The sequence below is a fragment of the Nelusetta ayraudi genome, unplaced genomic scaffold (genome assembly GCF_046127955.1).
Source record: "Nelusetta ayraudi isolate G7.1 ecotype Tasmania unplaced genomic scaffold, CSIRO-AGI_Nayr_v1 ptg000057l, whole genome shotgun sequence".
Classification (NCBI taxonomy): domain Eukaryota; kingdom Metazoa; phylum Chordata; class Actinopteri; order Tetraodontiformes; family Monacanthidae; genus Nelusetta; species Nelusetta ayraudi.
The window spans coordinates 2,796,396-2,823,992 of record NW_027466107.1 but is presented as its reverse complement, the minus strand read 5'-3'; the positions used below and the strand labels follow the sequence as shown (position 1 = coordinate 2,823,992).

General features: G+C 42.3%; 3 protein-coding genes and 1 long non-coding RNA gene across 8 annotated transcripts in view; 2 read left to right on the top strand and 2 right to left on the bottom strand.

Annotated features, from left to right (window-relative positions):
• mrtfbb (myocardin related transcription factor Bb) overlaps window positions 1–27,370 on the bottom strand; it is a 53,771-nt gene extending 26,401 nt beyond the window's left edge. For 2 of the 4 annotated variants that reach the window (XM_076038802.1, XM_076038803.1), the window contains exons 1-2: window positions 27,142–27,369; window positions 21,440–21,597 (exon numbers count right to left, since the gene is read on the bottom strand). The gene's annotated coding sequence lies outside the window, so the exon portion shown is untranslated. Of the gene's footprint in view, window positions 1–21,439; window positions 21,598–27,141 lie in introns of all 4 variants that reach the window. The other 2 variants (XM_076038804.1, XM_076038801.1) reach the window with 2 other exon arrangements.
• On the bottom strand, window positions 2,290–4,682 carry LOC142896753 (uncharacterized). Its single transcript, XR_012928388.1, has 3 exons — window positions 3,944–4,682; window positions 3,294–3,667; window positions 2,290–3,187 (listed from the first exon to the last, which is right to left on the bottom strand). It is a non-coding gene; the product is annotated as an uncharacterized LOC142896753 (long non-coding RNA).
• On the top strand, window positions 9,242–18,098 carry shisa9b (shisa family member 9b). Of its 2 annotated transcripts, none has more exons than XM_076038813.1 (4): window positions 9,242–10,105; window positions 10,643–10,749; window positions 15,748–15,882; window positions 16,794–18,098. In XM_076038813.1, exons 1-4 carry the CDS (start codon window positions 9,579–9,581, stop codon window positions 17,177–17,179), a joined length of 1,155 nt encoding a protein of 384 aa, XP_075894928.1. In that variant the 5' UTR covers window positions 9,242–9,578; the 3' UTR covers window positions 17,180–18,098. The 2 variants fall into 2 exon arrangements, with proteins under 2 accessions (XP_075894928.1, XP_075894927.1); XM_076038812.1 differs by having other exon boundaries at window positions 16,791–18,098.
• igfals (insulin-like growth factor binding protein, acid labile subunit) lies at window positions 24,310–26,653 on the top strand. Its single transcript, XM_076038811.1, has 2 exons — window positions 24,310–24,463; window positions 24,563–26,653. The coding sequence occupies exon 2, from the start codon at window positions 24,568–24,570 to the stop codon at window positions 26,299–26,301; it is 1,734 nt and encodes a 577-aa protein (XP_075894926.1). The 5' UTR covers window positions 24,310–24,463; window positions 24,563–24,567; the 3' UTR covers window positions 26,302–26,653.
• Window positions 27,371–27,597: the final 227 nt, after the last annotated feature.

Genomic DNA, 27,597 nt, shown 5'->3' with positions numbered 1-27,597 from the left:
GAGTCAGTGAGCTCTCCGCTTCGGAGGCGAGTCTCTGGATTGAAGCCATCGTGATTGGTCTCCCTAAAAAATGGCTAAGTATAGCCTGATACTGGGAGCAAGATTCAAAAGTGGCGCAGGAAGATGAGAAATCAAATGACTTTCAAAAAGACGCATTTTTAGAAAGTTATGGAATGAAAGTTTTCCTAAATAAATACATACATAAGCTAAATGAAAGACAGCAGCAAGAGTGTTGGCATATAACAAGCTAGTTTTGGGTGGTTTTGTAGAGAGAGGGTACATAATTCAAGGGTTATTCATCACTGACACTCTAAACATTATACTGTGGGGGGGCATAGGGCGAAATAGTAGTGGGACCTTCAGTTTTTACAGTATATTCAGGGGCATCATGTGATGGTGGAAATGCAAATGCGGCGGCCTTGGACTTGACTCTGACTGAATGTAAATGTCAGAACGATTTGAAAGTTGTTGGGACACTGTCATGCGGCATCAAAAAAAAAAAAAATCTCCAGCAGCCAGACTTCTGAGCTCTGTCATCTGGAGAAGGCATTTGTTATAAATAGATAAGAGTTGAAGGGTTGATATGAAATCCCTCTGCGTGCAGAGTCCGGAAAAAAAAAGCTTATTAGCCTTTTCAGTCTTTTTTTTTTTTATTTTCCATTTGTGATTTGTGTTGAAATGTCGTCATTGTTTCCACCATGACTCGAAAACAGTGAAAGTCACTGTTTCATTTAGCTTGTAAATTCTCCCTTGTTTTTTTTTTTTTTTTTTTTTTTTTAACCATTACCATTTTGCTCAAATTAAGCTTGTTTAGTGGGGAATTTTGTGCAATTTTTGTTTTAGTTCTAACTTGTTTTTCAGAGAGCAATTTTATACATATAATTATACTGTTTGTTTGTTTGTTGGATGCCGTGACTCAACGAGAAACAATTCCCTTGGAAAACAACACTCCAGATGCCAGTTATCATACAGTGACATGTAGCGGGGAAGCGAGACGGGCTAATAAGTCTTAAACTACGAAAGCGTTGACGCCAGAAAAAGAAAAGAATTACTGGCCAGAGGGGACACTGTGTGTGTGTGTGTGTGTGTGTGTGTGTGTGTGTGTGTGTGTGTGTGTGTGTGTGTGTGTCTCTGTGTGTGTCTGTGTGAGTGAGTGAGTGAGTGAACGTATGAGGAGGGTGGAGGGTCAGGGGGTATTTATGAATCTGCAGAGAGGGGAGACAATAGTCCATCTTGGCTTCTGGGAAACGCCGCCCGAGCAGCAGCTCAGACACATAAAGGGACAATTTGTCGCCCCTCGAAAATGCGCTGCAGCTCCGACACAAATTGGGCCGCTAGATCACGACACCAGAAGTGTGATCTGCAGCCGGAGTGGCTCTTCAAGGTGGGCTAATGTGACGTAACCTGACAGAAGAAGAACAGGCGCTCATCGAAGGTCATATTTGTGTGATTGTTTGGGTTTCTGAGCATGTGCTTGTTTTTCCTAAATTCTCCCAGGGAGAATTCTGCCACCACCGTCGCCGATGGGGGGGGGGGGATCAGCTTCTGCTCCAGTAAAATGTGCGGGCCAAAAATAGGCCTGATCGAAAGAGAATAGTGTTTCACATTAGATTGCACAGGAGAGCCGGGCAGCGGCTATAAAGCTCTTACTGATGTCCCCTTCAACTTCTCGAGACACAGGTGTCCAGGGCCGCAGGCGCTGAGACTCAGCCAAGGTCACCAGACACCAGACACCAGGCGGTGGAAATACTCACTTCTGTGGAACCCTCAGGAACCGTTTGGTTCCTGATAATCTTGGCCAGATGTCAAGATTAAACATAAACAATTACATCTCCTCTGAATGATGTGGGATTTCAAACATTATATTACACACTGTTCCACGACAGCGGAGCAAGAAAAAGAGTCATAGAATGCAAAAACTCACTGGGAGGACTGTTCTGAGGTAATATAGGCTGAGCCAAGACAGCGTCGCAAGAAATGGAGAGCAAGAATGCAAAATCTCAACGTGGTCAAAAAAAACCAAAAGAAAATCAGTTGGCTGCGCACAGATGAGTAGGTTTGAATACATGGCACACACAAAACTGTTAATCATTACTATATATACAAAGCAAGCATTACTTTGGACAATAAAAAAAGTGCTCAAAACATTATGCAAAGTTTAGTGTATGGAGTTGATAATTAAAGTAGTGAATTTTATTTAAAAAAAAAAAAAAAAAAAAAAAGGATTCAACAAATATTAATTTTGGTAATGTTGCGTTTTCCATGAGAAAATTAAACAAAAAAAAATTGTCAATTAGTCCCTTGGTCCATGATAAAAGATGTTTGTTTACTTTAAAAGAACATATTGCTGCACTGGAGTAGCTGAACGACAACTCTTGACCCTTTCACGGGGTGATTTTCCCTGCGAGCACATTCCTGAACAACGACACACAAACCAAACAACAACAATACAATTCTTTCTTTGCAGGATTAGACTTATGTTCCCAGAAAAGAAAATTTCCCCCTTTCGTCTTCGCGTGGCTCCAAACTGTGAGTCATCCGTGTCTCTGCAGTGACATGGTGCTTGTTTTTCCATGAGAACGTTGTCTCTTACTGATATAAAAATGAATCCGAATTTGGCCTTTTGTGCATCGGCTTTGAAAGCCAACAAAACACAAAAACAAAAATGGCCACGGGCGGCGCAGACAAAGTAATGGGCCGTTTGTGGAGCACTCTGCTCGGCCCGGTCCCCGGTGGAGCGGACCGACATTAGAACATGATTGCTACTGTCCGGTCAGAATTCTCCAGGCTGTGTGCCAAGGTTGGCAGGCCATTTCTACATATCTCTGATGCCATGGCAGGTCCACTGGTTTATTATTTCCCCCTTCAAGCCGCCAATGTTCCTGAGCACCAGAAGCATTACACGTCCCCTCCCCCCGGCCAGCAGACCTGCATATCTGGGTCTCGCACACATAATGCGTCGCCTGTGGTGAGAATGTTTTTGGGCAGTCAAGGTGAATAGTCAATGACATCTGAAAATAACCACCTGCAGCTGTGATTCTGGAGGGAGCAAAAAAAAAAAAAAAGAATCCTCGGCAGTGCTTCTTTTATTTGGCTGAAGTGCTGCCGCCGCCGCACGAGCGTCGTGGGAGCCTCGGGGGTCTGGCGGCCGGTTGCGGCTAAAGTTGGACGTCCTCCAGTTACTGACCTGCACGATTAAAGTCGTTTAAAGTTTGTCGCCTGGAGGAATAGCGTAAGAACTTTTACATTAGACCGTTAGACGGCGTGTGACTTTGGTCGCCACCCACACCCACCACTTTTCCACAGACTCTGTGCTGAAACACACGCAGGTCTGGAAAACAGCACTTTGTGATGTCACAAAGGGCAGGACTTCCTCTCCCAGGTTAGTGACTGACAACACTCCCAGCTTGGTTTGTGCACCCTTCAGTACATGCGGACTCGTCCGATATGCATGAGCAACGCTGGAAAGTCTGATGAAATGTAGAAATTGGTACGAATTGCTATAATCTAAATCTAAATCCACCAAGACTGTACAATCTACGCAACTTGCTGTGGGGGTCTAATCGACCAATCAGATCGGTTTTCACTGCTGAGAGGACTCTTTTCTCGAAGACGCTCGGATCTTCCACGCTCATTTCAGAAGTGTGTCATAACCACAAAACGCTATCTGAGACAAATGGGAAAAATAAAAAATAAAATGAATTAAAAAACGCAGCGAGCCCGTCTAGAGATTAGTTCTGACAACACATGAAACTAAATCACGTACATTTCTCTAACGGGCCGCCTTGGAAGCACAGAAGGAACGCGGGGATGAAAGAGACGTTGCACTTTGATGCAAACGACTTTTGAATTACGCCACTTTGCAACGCGGACACACGTATTAACGAGACCATAAAGTGCTAATCTGTATCTGAATCTCATCTGTATGAATTATCACACTGACTCCGAGCGGCTGCAGCGCCGGGTCGTGCATCGGGCCGCTCTGAGCCGTGCAGCGGAGCCATCAGATCGCCTCACTGCTGGTCATCCTGGCAGCTTATTTGTTACTGTGGCAACCAGCACTCCTCTGCCTCCCGACCAGGAAGATGCACATGCAGACAAAAGGGTGGGGGAAAAAAAAGAAGTAAGTCAGGCAGCCGCGGCGACTAAGCACAGACAAACAGCCGCCGCCAACTGGCCTACTTTGGCGACAGGATCGCTTAAAGGCTCGGCTTGATGTGTCGGAAGATGTTGCAGATCTCACCAATTTTAGTCTCATTGTTCTCGGCTATCTATAGTGGTGGAAAAGTGTGTCGCTCTGTCTTTTGCGAGGCCAATCCTTCACTGTCATCCCACATTAATAGGAGCAGTCACACAGCGTGAAACTCAGATCTGCTTTTTTTTTTTTTTTTTTTAAGGATTCAGAGGAAGCAAAATATCCTCATGTCTTTAAAAAGTGACGCAATGCCTGACTAGAAGTACAAATTTCCTAGTGCGGATACATTAGCACTAAAAAGTATAGACTCATACAGCACAAGGAGGGGAAAAAAGGCACTCTAAAATATTTATAGTCTTTTTTTAGTTTAGATGTTATAAAATGTTTATGACCGAGTACCTCACTTCACGGACATTTCATTAACATGTTTTTAAAAGCTTGCAGGTGCACTAGGAACATTGTACTTTTCTGGCAAAAGAGCTCATAACAACATTTGGAAGGTCTGTTGTGAGTGGTGGAACACCAATCTGTTTACCACATTGAAATTGAACCAATCACAGCCTTTCCTGCCAGTTGTAACCTTTAAGAGCAGTTCTGGGCTCAACCAACCAAAGCTTAAGGCGCCATGCTTGGAGGTATCTCACCAGGATCGATTCTTCAAAGAATCATGATGCTTCTGTTGATCACAACCAAAAGATTCTAAATATGCTAAAACAACAGAATAAAAGTTCCAGCATGGGAGAGATGACACCAAAATCTAATCGTGCGTTTGATTGCACATTTTTAAGGTTTCTAATAACAGCTGTTTACTCATCAGTATCGAGCCAGATGAGATTTAGCTGATCAAAATCCGCTGTTTTGATTCCGGTGCCGACTGCAAAACAAAGCCTTCCTCTTCTCGTGTGCTCACGATGTCTGTTTTCCATCCGACTCATTCCGAATCAAGAGAACCCGGAGATGAAAAGGAACCACCGGGATCAAGAGAGTCAAATCCGAAGGTCATGTACATCTGTTTGTGTGTCCCACTTTGAAGTGGAGAGCTTCGAGCCACGACGCCATGAATAAGTCATACAGCTGCAAGCACAGGTCACACAACCCAGGGGTCTCATGACAAAAGCCCATCTGTCTCAGGCAAAGTGTGCCGAGATGTAGCCGTGGCGTTTAGCTGTGCCAAATATCCCAAACAACTTAAAAAAAAAAAACTGTTGGCAAAATAAAATAAATAAAATAGAGGAATTTTAAATGTGTCAACATATTAAAGTAAAAGAGAAGTTTGAGTCCTGGTCGCCACCCTCAACAAATCTCTGAATAGAGAAGACAGAAAGAAGAACGAGATGATAAATGTGTAAAGTGCCAGTCAATCTTTCAGTCTCCTCACTACAAGAAGGTTGCGGGTTCGATCCCTGGGCCTGCATTTTCTCCCTGTGTCTGCTGCGCTTCTCTGCAGGTACCCCCGGCATCCTCACACCGTCCATAATCTAAATATTGTTTGTATTTTAAAGTGTGATAAGCTCCAGCAGCCCCCGCCACCCCGGTGCAAGAGAAACGGTTGTCGAAAACGAAACAATATTCGTCCAACGCTGTGAGCTCCACAAAAGACAGACCGTGCTCCTCCTTCCATCTTAACGCTGTTGTTAAAATGACATGGAGACCAAAGGATTAAAGAAGAACTGATAAATTTAGATCCCTAATGAGCAGGCACGAGGTGAGACGGGGGAAAGAAATAAAAAGAACACAGGACGTGACAGCATTAGCATGAGAGAAGATAAAATGCCTCGGTGACAGAGAGGTTCACGCGTGAAGGCGTGAAGGAGTCAGCTGTGACATGCGTCCATATTCTCCTTGGCCAGATGCTTCATTCGAAAAATATAACAACAGAGTCATTTTATCCGGATACGGTCATTCACTCGGATACGAAATCGCATCAGGCGATGGTAACTTTTTTTGCTCAGAGGCGATGAGTTACATAAACAGGGTGGCCACGTGGTCACATCTGAAGAAGTCCACTGGACTGCTTCCGACTCGGTCAAATAAATCTGTGTAGACAAATCAGAGATGATGAATACACCCAGGTAAAGAAGAAGTGTTTCGTCTGAGAGACCCTTCATCGACCCTTCATCGAGAAACACAGCAGCATCTTTTCAACATGTGCAAAAACACATTACTGCTTTCTAAAAAAAAAAAAGAAAAAAAAGAGAGACTTCTAAAAAACAACAACAATGCACAGTTTCATAAATATGCTGACCAGCCTTATAGGGCAGCACACTGACATCTTTGCAGCTGTATATGATTACTCAGATGTAGTTTTAAAATTAAAGCCGGACATTTTTGGGATGAAAACAAACAAATAAGATATATATGTATATATATAAATATATATATAATTTAAAAAATAACATGCAAAAGTGACTCATCAAAACTGTTTTAGTGGGTGGCAGTAACACCGACCTGCCAGCAAGTAAGGCTCTACCAACTGGTGCAGGGAATAAACAACAACACTGCGTGTGTGTGTTTGTGTGTGTGTGAGTGAGCTAAAGCTCATTTGCTGTTTTGGTCTTTATGCAATCCAACATTTAGATTGAAAAAAAAGTTGCCACTAGAGTTTAGTCAGTCCAAAAAAAGCTGCATTGTTGATGTTCTTTTTTATTATTTTATTTTAATCTAAGTCTGAAGTTTCCTCCTTTAGGGAGCGAGGAAACTATTTTTAGGACGCTTTAAAGATGCCCAAAGACAAGACGGGCGAAAAGCTCTCCTGACAACCAATTGCAAGTAAAAGTAGCCTCACACGGCAAAGACGACTCCACATCAAAGATAAACACAGAGACATTTCTCCAGTGGCAGATGGTGAGCCTCCGTTCACTTATCGTAATTATAGATAAAAAGGTTTCTCCAAAAATAAATTGCCAACGATCTTGAGTGTCTGTGTGTGAGAGTTTTTTTTTTGCAGCTCTTCCGCCTGTCAAGGCTCCTTCATTATCCCTGACTGTTTGTAAACGATGGATGATTAATGAGTGAAGTGGCACATTGCAGTAAAAACACTGAGATAGACACTTTTCCTATGATGGGAACAGAATGAGGGTTTAATTATAAGGTTTAAGTACTCCAGTTATGACAGTTACAGATATACAGTATATATATATACATATATATATATATATACATATATACATATATATATATATATATATATATATATATATATATATATATATATATATATATATATATATATATATATACATATATATATATATGTATATATATATATATATACACATATATATATACACATATATATATATGTATATATATATGTATATATATATATATATATATATATATGTATATATATACATTGTATATATATATATATATATATATATATATATATATAAATATATATATATATATATATATATAAATATATATATATATACATATATATATACATATATATATATGTATATATATACATTGTATATATATATATATATATATATATATATATATATATATATATATATATATATATATGTGTGTACATATGTACTGTATATCTGTAACTGTCATAACTGGAGTACTTAAACCTTATAATTAAACCCTCATTCTGTTCCCATCATATATACATATGTACACACACACACACACACAAAATATTTAGCATCCAGGCTGCACCCTAACCTTCCGCCTGTGAGTAAACTCACCATTTGGTGCTATGACGTGTCATTTATACAAAGCTGTGAACTAAGTTGAGCGTGTGCTTAAATCAAGCCAGAGCAACAGGGGTGTGTAATGCCAGACTGCCGCTATATTAATCATCACAACATGTTTTATTACATCATTTGCCAAAATGTTTATGAGCAGATAATTGGTTTCACTGTTGCAAAGAGTTGCAGAGATTGATTCTCCCAGGGAGCGGAGCGCACCCAAACCTTCAGGCTGTGTGGGACGAGTGCTAATAACAAAGGCTAGAAGGGCGACGGCTCCACCTCAAACTGTTATACTTAGACATACTGGGAAGATCACACCTTATTAAAACAAAAACTGTGAGCTTGATCTACTCCTCATTCTGTTGGAGGCATAATGGCAGAAAAGGTTGATTAAAATATGAATTCCTTTTTTCTGTTATATTCGTGAATTTATTGAATTTTTTGAGATAACTTTGACATCGCTTGTGGTTACCACAATCGAGTGAACCAGCCAAGCTGTGAAAAGAGTAAAATTAAAGACCAGAAGTCATTTTTTTTGTCTCAATGATCTCTCAGGCAAACATCAACCTGCTGGACGAGAATTGTCCCTGTATCTGAAAAAAAGGTTGGGCAGTTCATAGATGGGTAGATGACACTCGTGCTTTTGAAACATCACCCCCTGCTGGCCACATTTTGGACTCTATCCAACAACTCTGGTCAATTTGTTGCCTTTGCCGGTGCAAATACACATACTAGCATCTTAGAAGATGTCAATGCCATGTGATTTGTGCCATACGTTAGTGCGAGGCACTAACGTCTAAGTAATATTTATCTATATTCCAATTTTGTTTGTATTCGCTTCCAAAAGGTGCAACAATGCATCGGTTTTAGCAGGAAGATAAATCCCATTATTTAAGTGGAAGACTGTAAACAGAAGGCTAAATGCTGATTTCTGGAGATCGAATCACACGCACGGTCCACTCGGCAGCAGATTCAAAGAAATCAGTGCCTGTGACCTATAATATAGCTTTGTTTAGCAACACCATAGATCTGTTTCTTTTAAGTTATGTGAATGAACAGCTATACATTAGTAAGTGACACAAGCTATTTCTTTCCACCAACACTTGGCACTCACCTAAAATAAATCATTTTCACTGTCACCAGTAACTAGATGATTTGGGGACTGGAGACTTATTATAAAGCTGAATATTCCAGGCGTCCAGCTCTTGATTCTGGAGGGATTTGGGTCATGGATTGAACCTTTAGAATTTCAAGCCTCGTCATAATAAACGGCTGTGAGCGATGTAATTAGAGCCGTTGTGCACCTCCTCCTCCTCTCACTCGCCCTTCTCTCCCTGGTGCAGCCGTCCTCCTCTTCGTCTTGTCCCTCTCTTACTCAATCTGTCTGCCTGTCTGTCTGTCCGTCTCACGTCGGCTCTGTCAGAGAGCGGCAGGCAGCCTCGGAGCTTCTCTGACGCGACCCAACGGTCCCCAACTACTCGTCCCAAAACAAAGAAAGGCAGTGGCGCCTGAGAGGAGAGCGGAGGACGCGCCGCCGTTGGGAAGCTCGCGGTAGCCTCGCGCTGCGCCTTTTACGCATGGAACTTGGAGTCTCATTTACGCATGGCTCTGCGCGGAGGATGCGTCTGGATTTATGAGCGCTTCCCCCGGGCTGGAACAAGACACGACGCACGATGCGGGGCGCGGAGCTACTGCTCGGCTACTTCCTGGTGAAAGTTACGGTGTGGTGCGACGCGGAGGGAGAGATGGGCCGCGACTCCGACGACCTCATCATGGTGACCGGCAACTACAACGAGTCCGTGGTGGAGAGCGCGGTGGCGGAGAGCGCGGTGACGGAGAGCCCGCACGTCGAGGACAAGTGCCGGGGCTACTACGACGTGATGGGCCAGTGGGACCCGCCGTTCGTGTGTCGGACGGGCAGCTACCTGTACTGCTGCGGCACCTGTGGCTTCCGGTTCTGCTGCGCCTTCAGGACCTCTCGGCTGGACCAGACAACCTGTAAGAACTACGACACGCCGCCGTGGATGATGACGGGGCGACCCCCGCCCAAGGTGGACGTGTCGCTGGAGAACGCCAAGGATAAAACCAACCTGATCGTGTATGTAATCTGCGGGGTCGTGGCCATCGTGGCGCTGATCGGGATTTTCACCAAGCTCGGTTTGGAGAAGTCGCACCGGCCAAACCGGGAGAACATGTCCAGGTGGGTTTTGTGGTAGATAATAAAAGAGGTCGTTTCAAAAATAAGTCACAAAGCAACAAGTGAACTGAAAATGATGGTGAAGGCAGAGGTGCAGAACCATAAAAAAAAAAGGTGTGTGACTGAGCGTGCAGATGTCTTATTTTGAACAGAACCTCATAAAAACAGTCCAACACAACTAAATAATGACTTTGAAGAGAACCAGACTTAAATAATATTATCCTCCAGGGTCTGTGACAAATTATTATTATTAGTTCATTGCAATTTCTGAGTGACCTACATTCTGACCTGAGTCTGTCATTCTGAATGTTACACAAGTGGCAAAATGTGCTTTAACATTTTCAATGGTTGAAAGTGAAGAAAGCAATGACAATGTTGATTTCGAGCAAACAAATGCGAAAAAGGTTCTTATTGCAGGAACACACTGCATCACTGCAGGCACCTCATTTGCTCCCATTAGCGACTAGCAGGAAGAAAAGAAGGTGAAGCAAACCTTTCTAACTGTCTAACACCCAAAAATCTTTGCATTAATCCTTTCAGAGCCCTGGCGCACGTCATTCGCCATCCTGCCTCCGAACATGGGGACGAAATTGGACTCGGCCAGCACTATGAGAACATACACACGAGAGTCACGGTGAAAAGTCTCAGTAAGTAACAAACACCTTGGAGCATCATGACTAATGAGGATGTAGGACAGAAATGCCTCCATCTTTGCTCGGCGGCAGGCAACACAGCAGGCCACACCCCTCAGAGACATTGCCTTATGTTGACTTTTGCAGCAAAAATCTGTGTCTCTGGCCTGTCAGTGAACACACCAAGTCCTTTTGCTCCACTTTCCAGAGTCTATGCTAAAACATGGAATTTTGGAAATCATTCTTAACATACCGCATTGTTTTTGTCCTCCTTCCAGATTTGTGTAAGGTCAAAATCAGCATCAGTTTTGGCAGTAGCCCAAACCCCAGATTTTAAAAGGAGGCAGCAAACAGAGGGCTAAAATCCTGTTTTTTTTGTTTTTTTTTTGCTAATTAGTCATAAGCTGCGAAGAAATAAAATGAGAAATAAAGATCTGAAAACGGATTTAAATTGATTACAGTTAGTTTTGTTACAATCATGCTGTAATGATGTTTAGTCTTTCCATGTTTAGTCTTTCTACAAAGACCAAAACATAACGAGTAGTCAATGCGCAGGCAGTGCAACTCGCTGTGGGCCAGAGGGACTCGTCCAGCTCAAGATGGCACGACTGTTTGCTGGGATCAGTTTCTGCAAAATGGTGGGAAGTGGAAGCCTTCTTTATTTATGTAAATGGCTCATACACTGGCCACTATTTATCTGGCCATTAAATCCTGCCGCCATCTGCTTGTCACAGCTTCCACCAACCACAGTGGCACCATTACAACAGCAAATCCGCCGTTTATTGCATTCATATTCTAAAACCTCAAGCCGTGAGCTTTCCCAGCATTTATAATTAGAGTCAAAACAGGAAATAGACCAGTGGTAAGGAAAGGTTAAAACACACTTCCTGGGAACGGATTAGTCACAGCCTCAGCCAGCACTTAACATACGCATTAATTACCTCCGCCGTCCTAAAGCTGTTCAAAACCCCCCTCCCCCCCAAAAAAACCCCACATTTGTAAGGGTCTTACACATTGTGTCACGCACAGGTTTTCTCCCTTCATCACCACCCACACACTCCCACGCTGAAATTAAAGAATTATTAATGCTAAACGGCATGGCAGCTCCGATCCGTACGGGCTTGCAGTCTCTCCTCCCTGGCAGCTGTGTAATTAAAGCTGATATATAGAATCTATTTAAAAAGCAAAACAAAAAAAACAACAACAGCAAATTAGGAGTAGTGTTCTTCATTTAAATGTCTATACCTGTTGCAGCCAGGGGGGGCTGAACTGGAGACAAACTCCAATGCCATGAGGTCTCAGGGTTGATGTCTTTAAATGCAAGGAAAGTGACCAAAAAGTATGGCATCATTTCTTATTAATGGGGGACTTTTTTTGAACTGGATTGGGCAGAAGATTAAAAGGACCACAAAGGCATCTGCGGACTTGCAACCTTGACAACAAGGAAAGCGGTAAGAAGAGAAAACCCATAAAGCGGAGCGGCCAGAAGACTTTGCACAGCTGCAGCTGCAGCACTCCGGTCTGAACTTAAATTCTCGCTCGTCCATCTTGCCAAACCCACCAAGGCGGGTATTAAAATTTCAGTGGATTCTGTGAACCAATCAGCTTCCTTTAAAGAGGCGGTAAGAGAGAGAGAAGCGACTGCTGTGAGTTGAAGATCAAGACGAAGACCAGGAAGAAGAAGATTGTTTTTAGTTAGATGAGATGGCTGCTGCTGAGTGCTAATCATATTAGCATGAATGCTATTTCATAAAAAACACATAAAAAAAAATAAACAAACTGAGCAAAAAAATCCTGAAGATTTGGGAAGTCTGTTGTGCCTTCATCAACCAGCATTTATAATAATGTTATCGGACATTGAAACTGAATATGTGGTGAACTGGGTGCACTAGACGTCTACAGAAACACATCTTGGGATTCTGAGTTACGGTCATGGCAGCAGCCAGGAGATGTTGGCTGTTTTTTCTTGACAGCCATCCTCGCCATGTGACAAAAGGTCAGGTGGTTTTTTCTGCGTCCTCCACAGCTGCGTCTCCTGGTTGCAGGTGTGTCTGTAATCCAGCTGGAACAGCAACTCCAGTGTTGATAAAGACTGTAGAGGGAACCAGAAGAACTGCTGTTGTTCAAAGTGGGGCGTTATTTTCCTGGAGACAACCTGCGAGTCATATCATACCCGTGTGCTGCCACATTGTTGTGTGGGAACACAGGGCAATTGTGAAGTGTGGCCTCTTTTTTTTACTCCAGGCAGTCAGCCAGAGAACAAAGTCTCTGCACACTGCCAGCCAGCACTCCACTGGTGCATGACAGTCCACTTCCCCTGCGCCAGGTATCGGGAAGTATTTCAGCAGCATTATCTCCGACAGCAGCTGAGAGGTGTGTAGTCCGTCCGTGCACTATACAGTGACGGAAACATTTCTCGGCAGGCACTTTATGTGTTCTGAAAACGCAGAGTGTCGTAATCTTTTCAGAGAGAACTGCAGGCGTCCGGGCGTGCTAATCATACAGTAGCTGAGCTGGTGATGCCTTGGGACAGGACCACCCCGTTCACAGAGGGAGATGAAGAGAAGTAAAATTTAGGAGATTGTCAGAGAAATTAATTAATGTAGAGAAAAAAATGCAGTGAAAGTCAAAAGTACAAGTATTAATAAAATTACAAAGTGAGGAATAAATAAATAAGATTATCAGTGCAATGCTAACTCATCTATATAAATGAAATGATTATTATTAGATTAAAAAAAATGTTGTATATTTATATTTAAAGATAATGTTTCAATCATTCCTCTGCAAACCAGCGAGTTGATAATCTTATCAATACCCAATATATTCTCTGGAGAGCCCCTTCTGATACAAAAGTTGTATTTGATGTCAACACTTCCCTGAGAGTGACAGCAATTTGAAAATATTCAACAGAATATTTCATCACGGACTTGAAAGTAGTCTGCCTGTAAATAGAAGCGGCCTTCTCCTCGCACCGTTTATTTCGGGGGCATATAGCTCCCAAAATACCCTGTTAAATCTTTTATGAGTTCCGACGAGGTGTCTGTGTCTGGAGCGTTCTATTGCTTATTTCCTGCAACAACTGTGGAGTCTTTAACCTTAATACTCTCCAGGAGTGACCTACTTTTTTTTTTTTTTTTTTACTATCATTGTTTTTCTTTCCACTGCGGACAGTCAAGTGGCGACTCTGGCAATGAAACCAGGACAAAAGACACAGCGTCCGGTTAAGAGCGAAGACAGAGATAAACGAGCACACAGAGATGCTTCACGAAATCTAACTTTTAAGTTTTGCCAGATTTTAGCCAGGAAGGCCACTGTCTGTGTCTGTTAAATCTGATGCAATATTAACCTACATAGGTGCAGCTCATGTGAGCTGAACAGTACCATGGGTAGCTAATTAGAGCTAACTTTGAAGCTAATCTTTGAAAAAGCATGACTGCCTTCTCAAAGGCATTTGTGTCTTATTTTTTACTCTCACCAAAACTACAACATACTTTATTTATGTACATAAACACATTTATGTATATGTATATTTATTTATTTATTTTCCAAAATTGTTTGTAGTTCTTAGAACAGAGTAGTAGACAGTGTCAAAACATTAGATCAGTGTTAGAAATGAGAGACATGGCGGTGAGAAAGAGCGTGTGGCCCATTTGTGTTCAATTGTGGGAAACGGAAACAGGTCATCTCGCCGAAAAAGGAATATCGCAAAGTAAGACACCAACTGGTTACAGTCAGTGACTTCCTGTTTCTGCATTATTCCAATTGGCACGTCAGCCAAAGGTGGTCAGTGGGACCTTCTGAAAGATCCAATAGAGAAGTGTTTTGGCCAGCTGCAGAAAAAAACCTAATGAACTTCACAATCGTATGCCTCGCATGTCATGAGAGGAATCACTGGGTTTGAGTAGTTATTATTTATACATCTGAAACCATTTCAATCTGATCTGGAAAAACAGGAACTTGGTGTTGAAGACATCTGAGGAGCGGCGCCCTCAATCGCCTCCCCACTCACAACCTCAACATCTGATCTCGCCGACGACCCCTCCCCCGTGTTGCGCCGTCCTGAAATCAAAGCCGTTTCTCGCATGTTTTCATGGGGCGGCATCAATCATACTTTGAGACTTTCCACAGTAATTAGCACAGTATCAAAGTTTCTTGCTGACCAGCGGGGAATAAGAGCTTAATTAACCTATTTCCCATATTAATGATCTGTTTTTATCAAATGCATGACAGACCCACGAGGTGGTGGAGAGTTTGAAAAACTCTTATAAATCTATGCGAGGTTCCATCCATGGAATACAAATGTGCATTCTTACAAATATGAATAAATAATATGTCCACGTCGACGACTGGCAAGCGTATGTTTTGATATCATTGTTCCATTGTGATCAAAATTACATTGTGAGTTACATTGTCTTCAGCGTAGCGACCACGTAACAGTCTCCAGTCTGCCGCATACAAATGGGTATTCTAATAATCCCCTCCCACCTAAACAAGAGCGACGACACTCCGAACATCTGTTTGTTCTGCCGTGCCAGGAGGCAGGAGGCCAGTCTATTTGCCCAGCACCCTTTAATTTACCAGATGTCTGCTATGGGATTAGTGCAAAGCAGCCATGCCTCCCCAGCTGGTTCCCCAAGAGAAGAAGAAGAAGAAGAAGAAGAAGAAGAAGAAGAAGAAGAAGAAGAAGAAGAAGAAAATCACTTCAGGGAAAGTGACACCATGCGAGAGACAATCCATCCATCATGTTCACTGGGCAATATTTTATATTGGCTGGCAGGCCCCAAAGGCTACTTACAAATTAATTTAATAAATAGAAACACTTGACTTTGGGTTCATGCACAACTGTGGTTATAACTGGTTGAATATTGCCAAAATAACGTTAGTAACGTGTTCGATCACTGTGTTTTTACAAAAAGTGGTTGTTTTGCCATGACTTTTTTAGATGCAACTCTCCCAAATGTTTTTAGCCAGTGCAAATTGAGTCCCTAAATGACCAACCTCTGTTTTTTTCAGACAGTGAGCACCTGAACAACATGGCCCAGACGTCTATGATGATAGCGCAGCCGTATCCTGCCGTGGGACAGATCAGCAGCCCCTACGAGCAGCCTGCCAAGGACCTCAACACCTATGCCACACTAAAGGCCGTGGGTAAGAATCAGATTTTTTTTTAACTTTACAAATGCACAACCAGAATCACTGGTCCTTATTATTAGCCTGGCAAGAGGCTTTTTATACGTTCAGTCTCCATCAGCAAGCTGTGTTTGGAAAGGTGACAGCTCTCAGCAGGACTGCAGTGGATCCAAGGAGCCCTTTACTATTTATGATGTACACGGGCAGCTGACTGCTTCTCAAACAAACTGATAATTAGACCCAAAATAAAAAGAGAGCAAATCTTTCCCTAATGAGATGGCGGACGTGAGACAATCACGAGCACGAGAAGTGCGAGGAGGCTGTGTGCTCCTCAGAGGTCCACTTGCCTTCGCACAGATGCATTTTGTCGTGAAGTAGAAGGACGCGCCGCTCATCATCTCCTTCCTGAACAGCTTCACGCTGAGGCACGAGTACGACCAGCTTGCTAATGAGGAAATGGCTGGAGAGAGGTTACCTGAGAGAGATGAGAGCGGACGGCTGCAACGTAGCGAGCTCAGGCGCAAATTACTGTTCAGGCGGATACTGTCGACTTGCAGCCTGCGCCTGATGGGAGACGCAACGACTGAACTACAGTGAACATAAAGAACGTAAAGCCCAGTGGTTTAGTGGGACATATGGTGCAGAACAGAAGCCCAGCGTGTTTTGGACAAGGATGTTTAGATTTGCAGTCCATGAATGACAAGCAATGTGATGATGTGGCTTCTTCTGACTTTAAAATGTGCTACATAAATAAAGTTGTTGATGATGATGATAAACGTTTCAATCAATCAATCAATCAATCAATGTGTATTTGCAGAAAGTTCACACCGATCACCTTATACAATACTATTAGATTGACTTCTCTTGTCTATTGAACTTAGGACAAATTATATTTAATAACCTCGTTGTTTATCTGCATTTGCTAGCAGAGAAAGCTAACGACAGCTTCTACAGCAACCGGCGGCAGATGATGGCCATGGCGTCGAAAGGCAGCCTCCCCATGGAAGCCCTGGACATGGAGCCGGAGCCGAGCAACCCTTACAGCCCAGCCAGGCAGCCGGCCGCCAAGCAGAATGGACACAAGTACAAAAGCCCCCGGAGTCACAGCTCGCAGTCTCTGTGCTACAGCTTCAACACGGCCGCCAGCCCGGCGGCGCCGGTGAGATCCTGGCAGAGCAAAGACTCGCTGGGACTGCGGCCCCAGAGCTACGTCCCCAAAAAACTCTGCATCATCGAGAAGGAGGTGCACACCACCCGCTACCTGCCGCCACAGCCATACTTTGTCACCAACAGCAAGACGGAGGTGACAGTATGAGGCTGCTGGCGGGCGGGTCGCAGCGTTCAGAAGTCTTGGTTGAGCGGACAGGGACTGACTGGCTGAGGCCGTGGGGGCGGGGCATCAGCGCTGCCAATGTAACTGCAAGAACTCAGCATGAAGTGCAGTACCAACAAGGCATCAAGTCTTTACTGGACATATCGATGGACTGTTGGATGGCGTCTTGAGTTGTCTACACAGAGTGTAAAGGTCTGTGTTGTCACTGATAGGGGCCACAACCTCAATTAAACTTAAGAGAGTACTTCAGCTAAAACCACACAAACAGGTGCACATCTAGTGGGGTTTTTTTTTGTTTTGTTTTAAATTGAGACACAGTTTGATGGAAAGCGCAGTGAATGGTTGTTGTTTCTTTGGTTTGGCCTTGTTGGAAAAAAGTCAAGGCAGGACGACGGGGAGACACAAACAAGTTGTGGACAATATCAACACACACAATGTGTACTTATGTATTCTGGAATGCATCACATCACATGCATTTATTCACTCGCTCGCTCACACACACATCGTACCAACCGTTATGCACAACCTTCCAAAGTATGTGCATGTACGTGCACCGCACCGTCTGACCACGTAGTATCCAGCGTTGCACTTGTATAAAAAAAACAACCTATAAAACCGTATGAGCACTGAGTTACAGGTACAGAGGAAATTTTAAAATCCATACACAGTATTGTGTTGTGACAAAATATTAATTATTGCGTTGTCGGTGTAAAAGTTAGAACTAGTTAGAGAACCTCGAGTAAAAAAAAAAACAAAAACAAAAAAAAAAACGAACTAAAGGACATTATTGCTGCTGCACATTTTTTCCCAGGTGTGGATCAAACACACACACGCACACACGCACACATGCACACACGCACACACACACGCACACACACACACACACACACACACACACACAACAGAGTGTATGTCATATTTCTTTGTTTTGGTAGAACTTAAAAAGGAAGCAGCAGCTCACGATTGCAGGACTTATGCGGTTGACTGGGATGGATGTCAAGTCCTATAACACTGGTTATCAAAACATTGATGTGCATGCATGTTGATTCAGTGACCCACAAAGTGACAACCACTCCACATCAGTTTTTTTTTTAATCTCCAACAAGTGGAGTTGATAAATGCGAGAGAATAATCAAAAGATGTCCAAGAGGAGAACAGTTTATACGAAATGAGGGAAATTGTCATGAAACATTTGATCAAAGTCAAAGTGATAACTTGTGTTTGATGACATTTGTCTTTCTTATTGACTTTAAAAGTGTGATTGGTGATCGCTGGAGTGATGTGGGATTCGCAACCTGACAATTTGAAATAATTTAAGTCATAAGAACACAACTACGTGCTTACATATTGTTTACATCCATGCAAATGCATATACAATATTGGTAACGTTAATAAATAATGACCAAATGCAGAGACAGTTATGTCATAGTATGTTTATACAGTGTTAAGGTCACAGCTGGCCCTCTGAGGGAAGCCACAGTGGCCCTTGGTGCCAATAAGGTTTGCTTTGTTAAAGTTGCATCAACCCGCCTCTGCACTATGGAAATGTATTGTTTGATGTGTTCTACTTTGTCAATTGCATCTTTCCCTACAGCGAAACTGCACAGACTTACAGTTCAATCAGTATTCTAATTTCACCGGGGGCCGATGGTTCAGTGCACTCGGGAGAAGTCCAAGGTTTTACGAAGCGGCCTCTGAATGTCAGGAGGCTCTCTGGCAGCCTGTTACTGGCAACCCATGTTCACGTGTTTGGTTTGTCAGTGCGAACTACTGCATGTGGCTGGGTTTCAGTGAGAGTCCAAAATGGTTGGTGAGCAGTGTTGTATAATCTGACTGTTGAATACAGAGGTGGGCTGTCTGTATCATTTCTTGGTGTTTTTTGTTTTTCTTGGTTAAATATCATTTATGATTCTATTAGATCCTATCCTCAACGCAGCTGATGGAATTATGACAATGTGGACGTCATTCCGTTAAACTTACTTCACTCAAAGGCACTCTTGGTTTCAGTGTACTGAAAAAAAGTGTAATAAGTTATTATTAGTGTCTAACATTAAATTATTTTTTAAATAACCCCCAAATCATTTTTGACTCAGATTGTTGTTGTTGATTAACAATATGAAACTATATCCACTTATATCCATAAACAGCAATTTGTCCAAGTTGAAGCCCCCCCCCCCCCCCCCCCGCATACCCCTCCCATGTCCCTTGGAAGTTACTCCTGTTTACAGCTGTGCTTTCTGTCAGAACTTGGGTATTAACAAGCCTCATTTTCACAAAAACGCCAGGAGACATTCTTGTTAATTAGCAAACGATGTTTCCTACCACTGGGGTGGTTCCCCCTGGAAATTAAATTGGCACAATAACCTAATTCAGTCAGACACCGGGATACAGCCGTGTCCCGCAGTGTGGAGAATCATGATCCTACAGTAAATAGAGAGAAGTGCGCCGTAGATCAATATAGAAACTCCGCTTTAGAAACAAAAACTATATTTACTGCCACTCCCCTCTTCCTTTTTTTTTAGCAGGTGCAAAATTGTTCTTATTGATAACATTTTTAAGTTAGAAAAATAAACAGGAACAGAAGTGCAAAAAGTTGGCTGGAATATAAAATCAGAACAGGCGGAGTTGTCGTTGCTGAGGATTAAAAAAAGAGGAGGCTGTGCATCAGTAGTGTGCTCTAAAATTTGAGGTTGGTATATGTTAATGTATCAGTTTAATTTCACCATTCATCTTTCTGTCTCTCTATCCAATCATCGCTTATACATTCAGGCCACAGACGTAGCTAATAACCTCTTCGTCTTTGTGCTTTCGGACCAGCTGCACCTCCTTATCGCCATTATCCATTTTAATAATGGACTTCTCACCTTTGGTTTGGCAGCCACTCCAAAGCTGCAGAGATCAGGCAGACCTCGCAGCTCTTCCGAGTAAGACTGTTAAGAAGGCAGGCCTGATTTTGTCCAAGTTTCAGTTTGTCTTTCTTCTGTCTAGGGTGGGGGGGTTGTAATGCATGAGGCGAGACATTGGTCAAGGGGGGTTACACAGAGAAAACTGGTCTATGAAATGCAGCAGTAATGAAGTAGCAGCACAAGTGGACAAGTACATGATGAGTGCTCATAAAAAGGATCAGTGAAAAAAAGAACACGCTTAGATGCCTCAGCCTGCTTAATCATTTGCTGCTGATTTTATTTTTGATTTTTTTGTTTGTTTTTTCACCATAGATGAGAAAATGAATTATTTCTGTCTTGGCTGTTATTATAGAAGAGACGCTGGGTATTGAAATTACATTACAATCCCATTAGGGGGACTTGGCATCTCAGTGTGAGCTGAGAAAACAAGAATGGAAATCTCAGTCCGTTTTCGCAGCAAATAAATGAGAAGCAAATTAAGACGTGGAGGGTTTTTAATCAAAGGCGTATCCGCACTTTGGGGCCGGTTGCGAAAGCCAAAATAAGCGTTAAAATCCCAGCAGCTCTTGACAAGAAACACTTATCCAAAATAAACCTGACAGAACAAAATGTACAGTTTTATAATGAACTATCTAACTCTCAACTAAACTGTGAGGGGAAAATGACATGTTACTTCATGCCTGTCTTATGAGGCTAAAATTAAGCTTAAGTTAATACGAAGTATCTTTAACTAAATTGACTTTGTGCATTTTCAGTGTGGGGAACACAGCCGGAAATAAGGAAAAGACACAAGTGCAGCTGGATGAGTGCAGGTACGTCTGTCTTCTCTGCTACAAACAAAGCGCTGAAGACGTCAGGAAAAGACTTGCGGCAGTGTGACACTGATGCATATTCAATATGTGTCATTGGACTCTGACGGGAGCTTTAGTGACTTTGCTTTAGCGGAGCCTGTTGCTATAAATGTGTTTCCTGTTTGCCCCAGTTATAAGAAGACGTGAATGACAGTCCCCTGCAGAATTGGATCGCTCCCTCACCTGGACACAGCTGCACAAGAAAATGAGAAATCCTCTCTGCCTCCAGAATGACATTGGGATGAAGAGTGCAGCGCGTATAAACAACAATTAGATTGGAGCAGTGGACTTGCAACTACTTTTTGGGTCAAAATCCATTTATCCATTTATATACACCAAATAAATACATACACTAGTTGTGTATTTTTGTCTGAAGAAGTTTGGCCATTACTCTAAAAGCCATTTGACATGAATTAAAAAAATGAGAGAGAGGAAAAAGAGGCTGAGATATATTTTCTGGCCTTCTCCTGGGATTCATCACTTACTTTTTCTTTCCTGCTCTGAATGGGATCCAGGTCTTCTCGATGATTCAGAGGACTGGCAGCCAGTTGACACAGTGCATCAGAGCGCATGAGGCGTCTTTTACCTGTCTTCTTCCAAACCTTAGAAAGTAATGCCTGGGTTTGCTCCAGTCATGATGAATCTATTTCACAGGGTACAAACAGACAAATAACTAAAGTTGAACAAAGTTATTTTAGAGTTAAATTAAAGAATAAAGACAACACAAATACACTGTGTTTGACAGCCAACAAACTGGCATTTGAAAAAAAAAAAAAAAAATCAATGTTCAATCCAACAGAGTAAGTTGTCGGATGGAAACCTTGTAGAGGGGCTGAAGAAAACTAATTAAATTGGGATGAAATATTAAAAGCCAGCCACTGAGGGATACAGTGCCCTGAGGGAAATCAAAATTAACAGGTGCAACCAAAATATTGTTACCGATTAATGACACAATAAGTGTGTGTTTCAGCCAGTGTTGCACAGTTTTACAAAAAATAATTTAGAAATAATTCAATAACTCATAAAACCCACAAAATTTGCCTAATTCAATCACTTTCATCATCTCATGCATGGGCGTCATTTGGCTGTCAAAGGCAACGGACATATGCTGAAGTCGCAGGATGGTGCTGAAACATCATCACTTGGTTCCATGAGGAAACTCAGCTGTTTCCACGCCACACAGTGAATGAGAAGTAGCCAGCCAGCTGATGGCGCTGCTGACTGAGCTCAGAGTCTCAGAACTCATGCCTGAATGTGTCTGACAGGTTGTTGCTGTTGTTGTGTTTTGTCTTTGACAACTTCTCCTGCTTAACTCTTATGGATTTGTATTTACTAGCAGACGGTACAAATCCAATACAAATAACAGACGATCTATCCTGCTCCTTCTGTATGTTATCAGGGAGATGTGAAGGCCGCCTCAGAGCCCAGGATGCATGTCCTGTCAGCTGACTATCTGTTCTCACTGCATGCAACCTGCTTTTAGATTCCTGCTTGAGAGTCACTCAGGAATGCTCTTGGGTCATTCAGCCTGTCTTGGACGTAATGCCCTGCTAGATGTTTTTGGAACGATGGGTTATTTTCACAATGGCGAGATAATGGGATGATTTATCCGAATTTTGTAGGCTTCAAATGGAAAGGAGCCTAAATTAGCACAAAACAAATAAAACGACAGAGACATCCGTTGGTTTTCTAACAAGAAAAAAGGTGGACTTTAACATCTACCTGTTTGTTCCCACATTGCCACATCATTCAAAGTTAACTTTATTGACAGTTTAATTCAGAAGCCAAGCCTAAGGATTTTTTTTTGTGACATTGCTTGGGATGGAAAAATATTCTTTTGCAAATGGAGGTGTTTGCAATGAACAAATTAAAAGACTGTGAAATTCTTATTTGTACAGACTGTAATAGAGTAAAGGAGACATATGAGAGTTTTAAACACTCATCAGTGTGGCCCTGAAGACATGCTCTCCACCAATGAGGAGGCGTAAAAATTATCTACAATTAACTGAGGAAATTATCCTACCAGGAGTTGGGAAAAGCCCCATTGAGCATTTACAGCCGCAGCAGTGGGCTCGGCTGCACTCCATGAAATTTCCTCTTCCTCCGTAACAAATGACAAAGCTGAAAACCTCTGCGGCTGATTGAGAGCCACATAATGAGCCAATTAGAGCTGTTTTTCCAGTGAGCAGCAGTGGTAAAACAATTTACCACAGCCAACATTTGATGTGGCAGTTATTTGGATGGACTTTCAGGGTGTCATATTTCTGCATGTAAGAGAATTAATTCCGCCATTCTACAGAGGAAGCAAAATTATATTAATTTCGCAATTTAACGTTTCACAAATTAATTTATGTGCTTTTCCAAGATATCAATCATTTTGAATGTCATGCAAGGTTACTTATGGTAACTTATTGATATTGACAACCATACATGACTTATGGTCACTTATTGACATTGACAAGCAGAAGAGAGGAGGTCAGACACAAGTTGCCTGCAGTGCCCTCTTCTGGTGAAATTAGAAAATATTTAGGTGACAGTGATACAGGGGCTGCCCTGAGACCGGGGGTCATGGAAGTGTCATGCATCACGTAGCCTGAACTGCACACCTGACTACCGTCACAGCAGAGCAAGAGCATATTTGATTGGATGAGATTGTGTCTAAAGGAATCATATATTGTTAAACATGACGTGAAGCCGATCGATCAAAATGATTGCGTGTACACAGTGTTATCTCCATTTGACTGTCCTTAGGAGCACAGCCGGTTCATGGATGTTCAAACAAACCCAGATACCAAGAAAAAGAGTAAACAGAAAGTTAGTCATTACATTCACATATTTGATTTGGAAATGGACTTTTGTATTTAAGAACATCCGGTAACGACCAGCTGTTCTGATGAAACTTAAATAAGATTAGACAAGAGTTTAAATTAAAGCCACTGTAAAGTTAAACATTAAAGTCCCACTGATTGTCCCATACCTAAGAATGTGAAGTTTGTTTTCTGCACTGGTGACCCATTCCCTGAGGGAGCAGTGAGCGGGGGGGTTGCACACAGTGACAGGGCCCTGACTTTCAACACGCTGATTCTTAATATGTTGACAATACAATAAGTGTAGGCTACTATACTTTTAGGATAAATTAGCTGTATATGCTCAAAATTTAGTTTAAATATTGTGAATAAAACTGAATTGATGTAACATGAATTTGATTCTCCACCGGTGCTTTTTACAAATGAGAGAGATAACACTGAAAAAACAAGAAATGAAAATAATGAAAATTAAATTGTTCAAGTTGATGTAGAAGTTTAAAATTACCTCAGTGCGTCAAATTTTATAGGAGAATTCAGTGAAATGGTCAAGAATGGGTTAAAGTGCATATTCAGTACACCAGGGTTGAAAGAGGTTTTGGGGGCTTGGCAGACTCCATTCCACATACAAACATTTGCACAGGGGTTAGTCATCCGGCATTTCGCAGCCTTACTTTTTCACGATTCAGACCTCTCACACTTGAGGTAAGCAATTAAAACAATCTGAATGTTTTAAAACTAGAAGCCTTTGATTTGAACAGTTGTGTCTCCTGTGGAGCATCTGACAGACTTTTCCATCCACAGCTGTTATGAGAACCGTTACACTGCTGGTGGTGTGGGTCCTGGGAACATCTGCGGTGTTGCCAGACCCGGACCCTGCTGGGGAGAGAGCAACAGAGGAACCCATCCCTTGCTCTAGGGGCTGCACCTGCTTGCATGATGACTACAGCTTGGAGCTCAGTATGTACTGCAGTGGCCGTAACCTCACCCAAGTTCCAGCTGATATTCCAATATCCACCCATTCCATTTGGCTGGACGGGAATCTGTTTACCTCGCTCCCCCCAGGTGCTTTCAAAGATCTTGCCAACCTGGACTTTCTGAATTTGCAGAATGGCCAACTAGTGACACTTGACCCGCAAGCATTCCAAGGACTTAGGTCAGTAGCCCACATCCATCTTGAGCGAAATCGTCTGCGGGTGTTACCACGGAATGTCTTCCAGAATACATCAAATCTTGCTTCCCTCAGTCTGCACAATAACCATCTCAGTCGTATTGAGGATCGACTATTCGCTGGACTCTCACACATGTGGCTACTCAATCTAGGGAGGAACTCGATTGTAGTTTTACCTGAAACGGTTTTCCATGAATTGCATGGGCTGAGGGAACTCATTCTTGCAGGGAACAGACTTGCCTACTTGCAGGCACCACTCTTCCAGAATCTTGTTGAGCTTAAAGAGTTGGATCTAAGTGGAAATTACCTCAGGGTCATCAAAGCAAACGTGTTTGTTAAGCTCATTAAACTGCAGAAGCTTTACCTGGCCCAGAATCAGATCACAACAGTTGTACCGAGGGCCTTTCTCAGTATGAAGTCACTAAGATGGCTGGATCTCACAAACAATAGACTGACTTCCTTGAATGAGGACACTTTCTTGGGCCTTCACAATCTTCATGTGCTACGGCTTTCCAACAACTCAATTACTAGGATAAGGCCCAGGACTTTTCGTGACCTGCAGTTTTTAGAAGAGCTCCGACTCAGCCACAACAGGATCAGAGTCTTGGGGGAAAAGATGTTTGAGGGACTTGGTCATCTGGAAGTCTTAGAACTAGAGCACAACCAAGTGCATGAGGCACAAGTAGGCAGTTTCAAAGGCCTTTCTCATGTAGCTGTCATCAACCTGGCAGGGAGCTGCTTCCAAAGTCTGCCAGACCAAGTTTTCAGAGGTCTGTTAAAGCTCCACAGCCTTCATCTTGATAAAGGGTGTCTGGCTAGGATTACAACTCAAGCATTCAGTGGACTCTCCTCTCTACGGAGACTTTTCTTGCAGCACAACAACATCTCAGTGGTGGAACACCAAAGCTTTTCAGACCTTGCAGGCCTTGTGGGACTTGACTTGAGTTTCAACAAGCTGGAGGTTCTCACAAGCCATACATTCTTTGGACTCAGAAATTTGGAGTACTTATTGCTATCCAACAATGACTGTCACCATTTTTTGCACAACGGCACAAAGCAGATACTGCCCAGGTTGCGTTATCTCGACATAAGAGCTAATTCACTGTCTAGCTTTGTCCCCGATCTCCCTGAAGGTATGGAAAAACTTCTGCTGTCTGGGAACCGATGGAAATGTGACTGCAGTTCCTTGCCACTCAGAAACTACAGTTTGGGTTATCCAATGGTGACGCCACGCCAGGTGGAGACCCATGCAGAGGGTGAAGAGCCGGACACAACAATAACCATCTACAACAATATTACATGTATAGGCCCACTACGTGTAGCTGGTCAGGACTTGAGGGATGTTGATAGTGCAACCTTCCAAAGCTGCTAAGCAATCACTAAGGGGTTAGGGGAGTTAGCTTGCATGTCATCGTCATTATCTCAGCTGTTCACAGTTCACTTATAGATAATTGTACTACGCAATATTCACAAAATATATTCCACCCATTCATTCTACGTTTTTTTTTTTTAATTGCAATGATAAACAACCTACACAAGTTTGTTTTCCTTAAACCAGATGGATCTATGCATACTAATAGTACTGTAACTGTCTAATAGTAGAACAGTACAGCAACCGTATCTTCTATACATATATTTAATATAGGTGTCTTTATAGCATGAAGTGAAGAAAATTTGTGAAGCAAAATTTTAATACCAAACTGTTCAACTGCTAAAACCAAGATATGCTTTGTTTCTTTGTTTGCAATCTAAAAAGGAAAAAAAAAAAAGGAAATAAGCACTTCATTAAATTTCATCTGTAAGTCATATGTTCGCTAATCAATTATTTAAAATGAGCTATAGTGGATGGTTTGCAAATGTGTGAGCCATTCTGACGTCAATGCCTAAAATATCAATTTACGTGTGTAATATTTGGTTGGTGGTTTGGTAGCTCAAATGTTTGAAACAGTGCAATAAATGTTCTTTAATCTGTGTGCCGTGACGTTTGCTTTTTAGCGGTGTTTTGAAACCGCTCCCCCTAACCTCCCGAAACACACACACACACACACACACACACACACACACACACACACACACACACAAAACCCACACTTGACTTAAATCAGTTTGTCTGTTCATCTACCACTTCCTCATAAAACACAAGTTACATTTACAGTGACATGCTACGCTAACATTAACGTTAAAATAGTTGATGACAAACGATGAAACTTACCTGAGTAAATTAACTTCAGCATCGTTTAGCTGAATCGAGTCGACGACACTCTCCCAATTAGCTTAGTCATTTACACAAATATAGGATAAAAAGAGGATTGCCGTGTTCATAAATCATAACATCAAGGTTTATTAACGTCGACTATCATTAGTCACACTCATACTGTTGTTGCATTGTGCAGTCAAATCGTTTGGTTCATTCACAATTTTGGCCCCATGCTATGCTACGTATACGTTCGTTTGTTCAACTTCCGCATCATCCTGAAGGCATCATTTTGTAGAAAGTGCCACGGGAAAGGCGTTTGTTGCCCGTGGCAACTTCGACCGAACCGATAATGGACAAACTTAATTTGTCTTCAGCTTTAATTCACCCGAATAATTTCTCATAATGAATTTCTCTGTTTTTAAACCCGCGACTAATATTGTCGTACTAACAACAAAAAGTACTGCAAATTCA

What these genes read in the sequence shown, in the direction of transcription:
- shisa9b (XM_076038812.1), top strand. Translation starts at nt 9,579, where the DNA reads ATGCGGGGCGCGGAGCTACTGCTCGGCTACTTCCTGGTGAAAGTTACG. An exon ending in AGTCACGGTGAAAAGTCTCA is followed by an intron (nt 10,750 to 15,747) that starts GTAAGTAACAAA and finishes TGTTTTTTTCAG; the next exon opens with ACAGTGAGCACCTGAACAAC. An exon ending in TGCCACACTAAAGGCCGTGG is followed by an intron (nt 15,883 to 16,790) that starts GTAAGAATCAGA and finishes TGCATTTGCTAG; the next exon opens with CAGAGAAAGCTAACGACAGC.
- igfals (XM_076038811.1), top strand. Translation starts at nt 24,568, where the DNA reads ATGAGAACCGTTACACTGCTGGTGGTGTGGGTCCTGGGAACATCTGCG.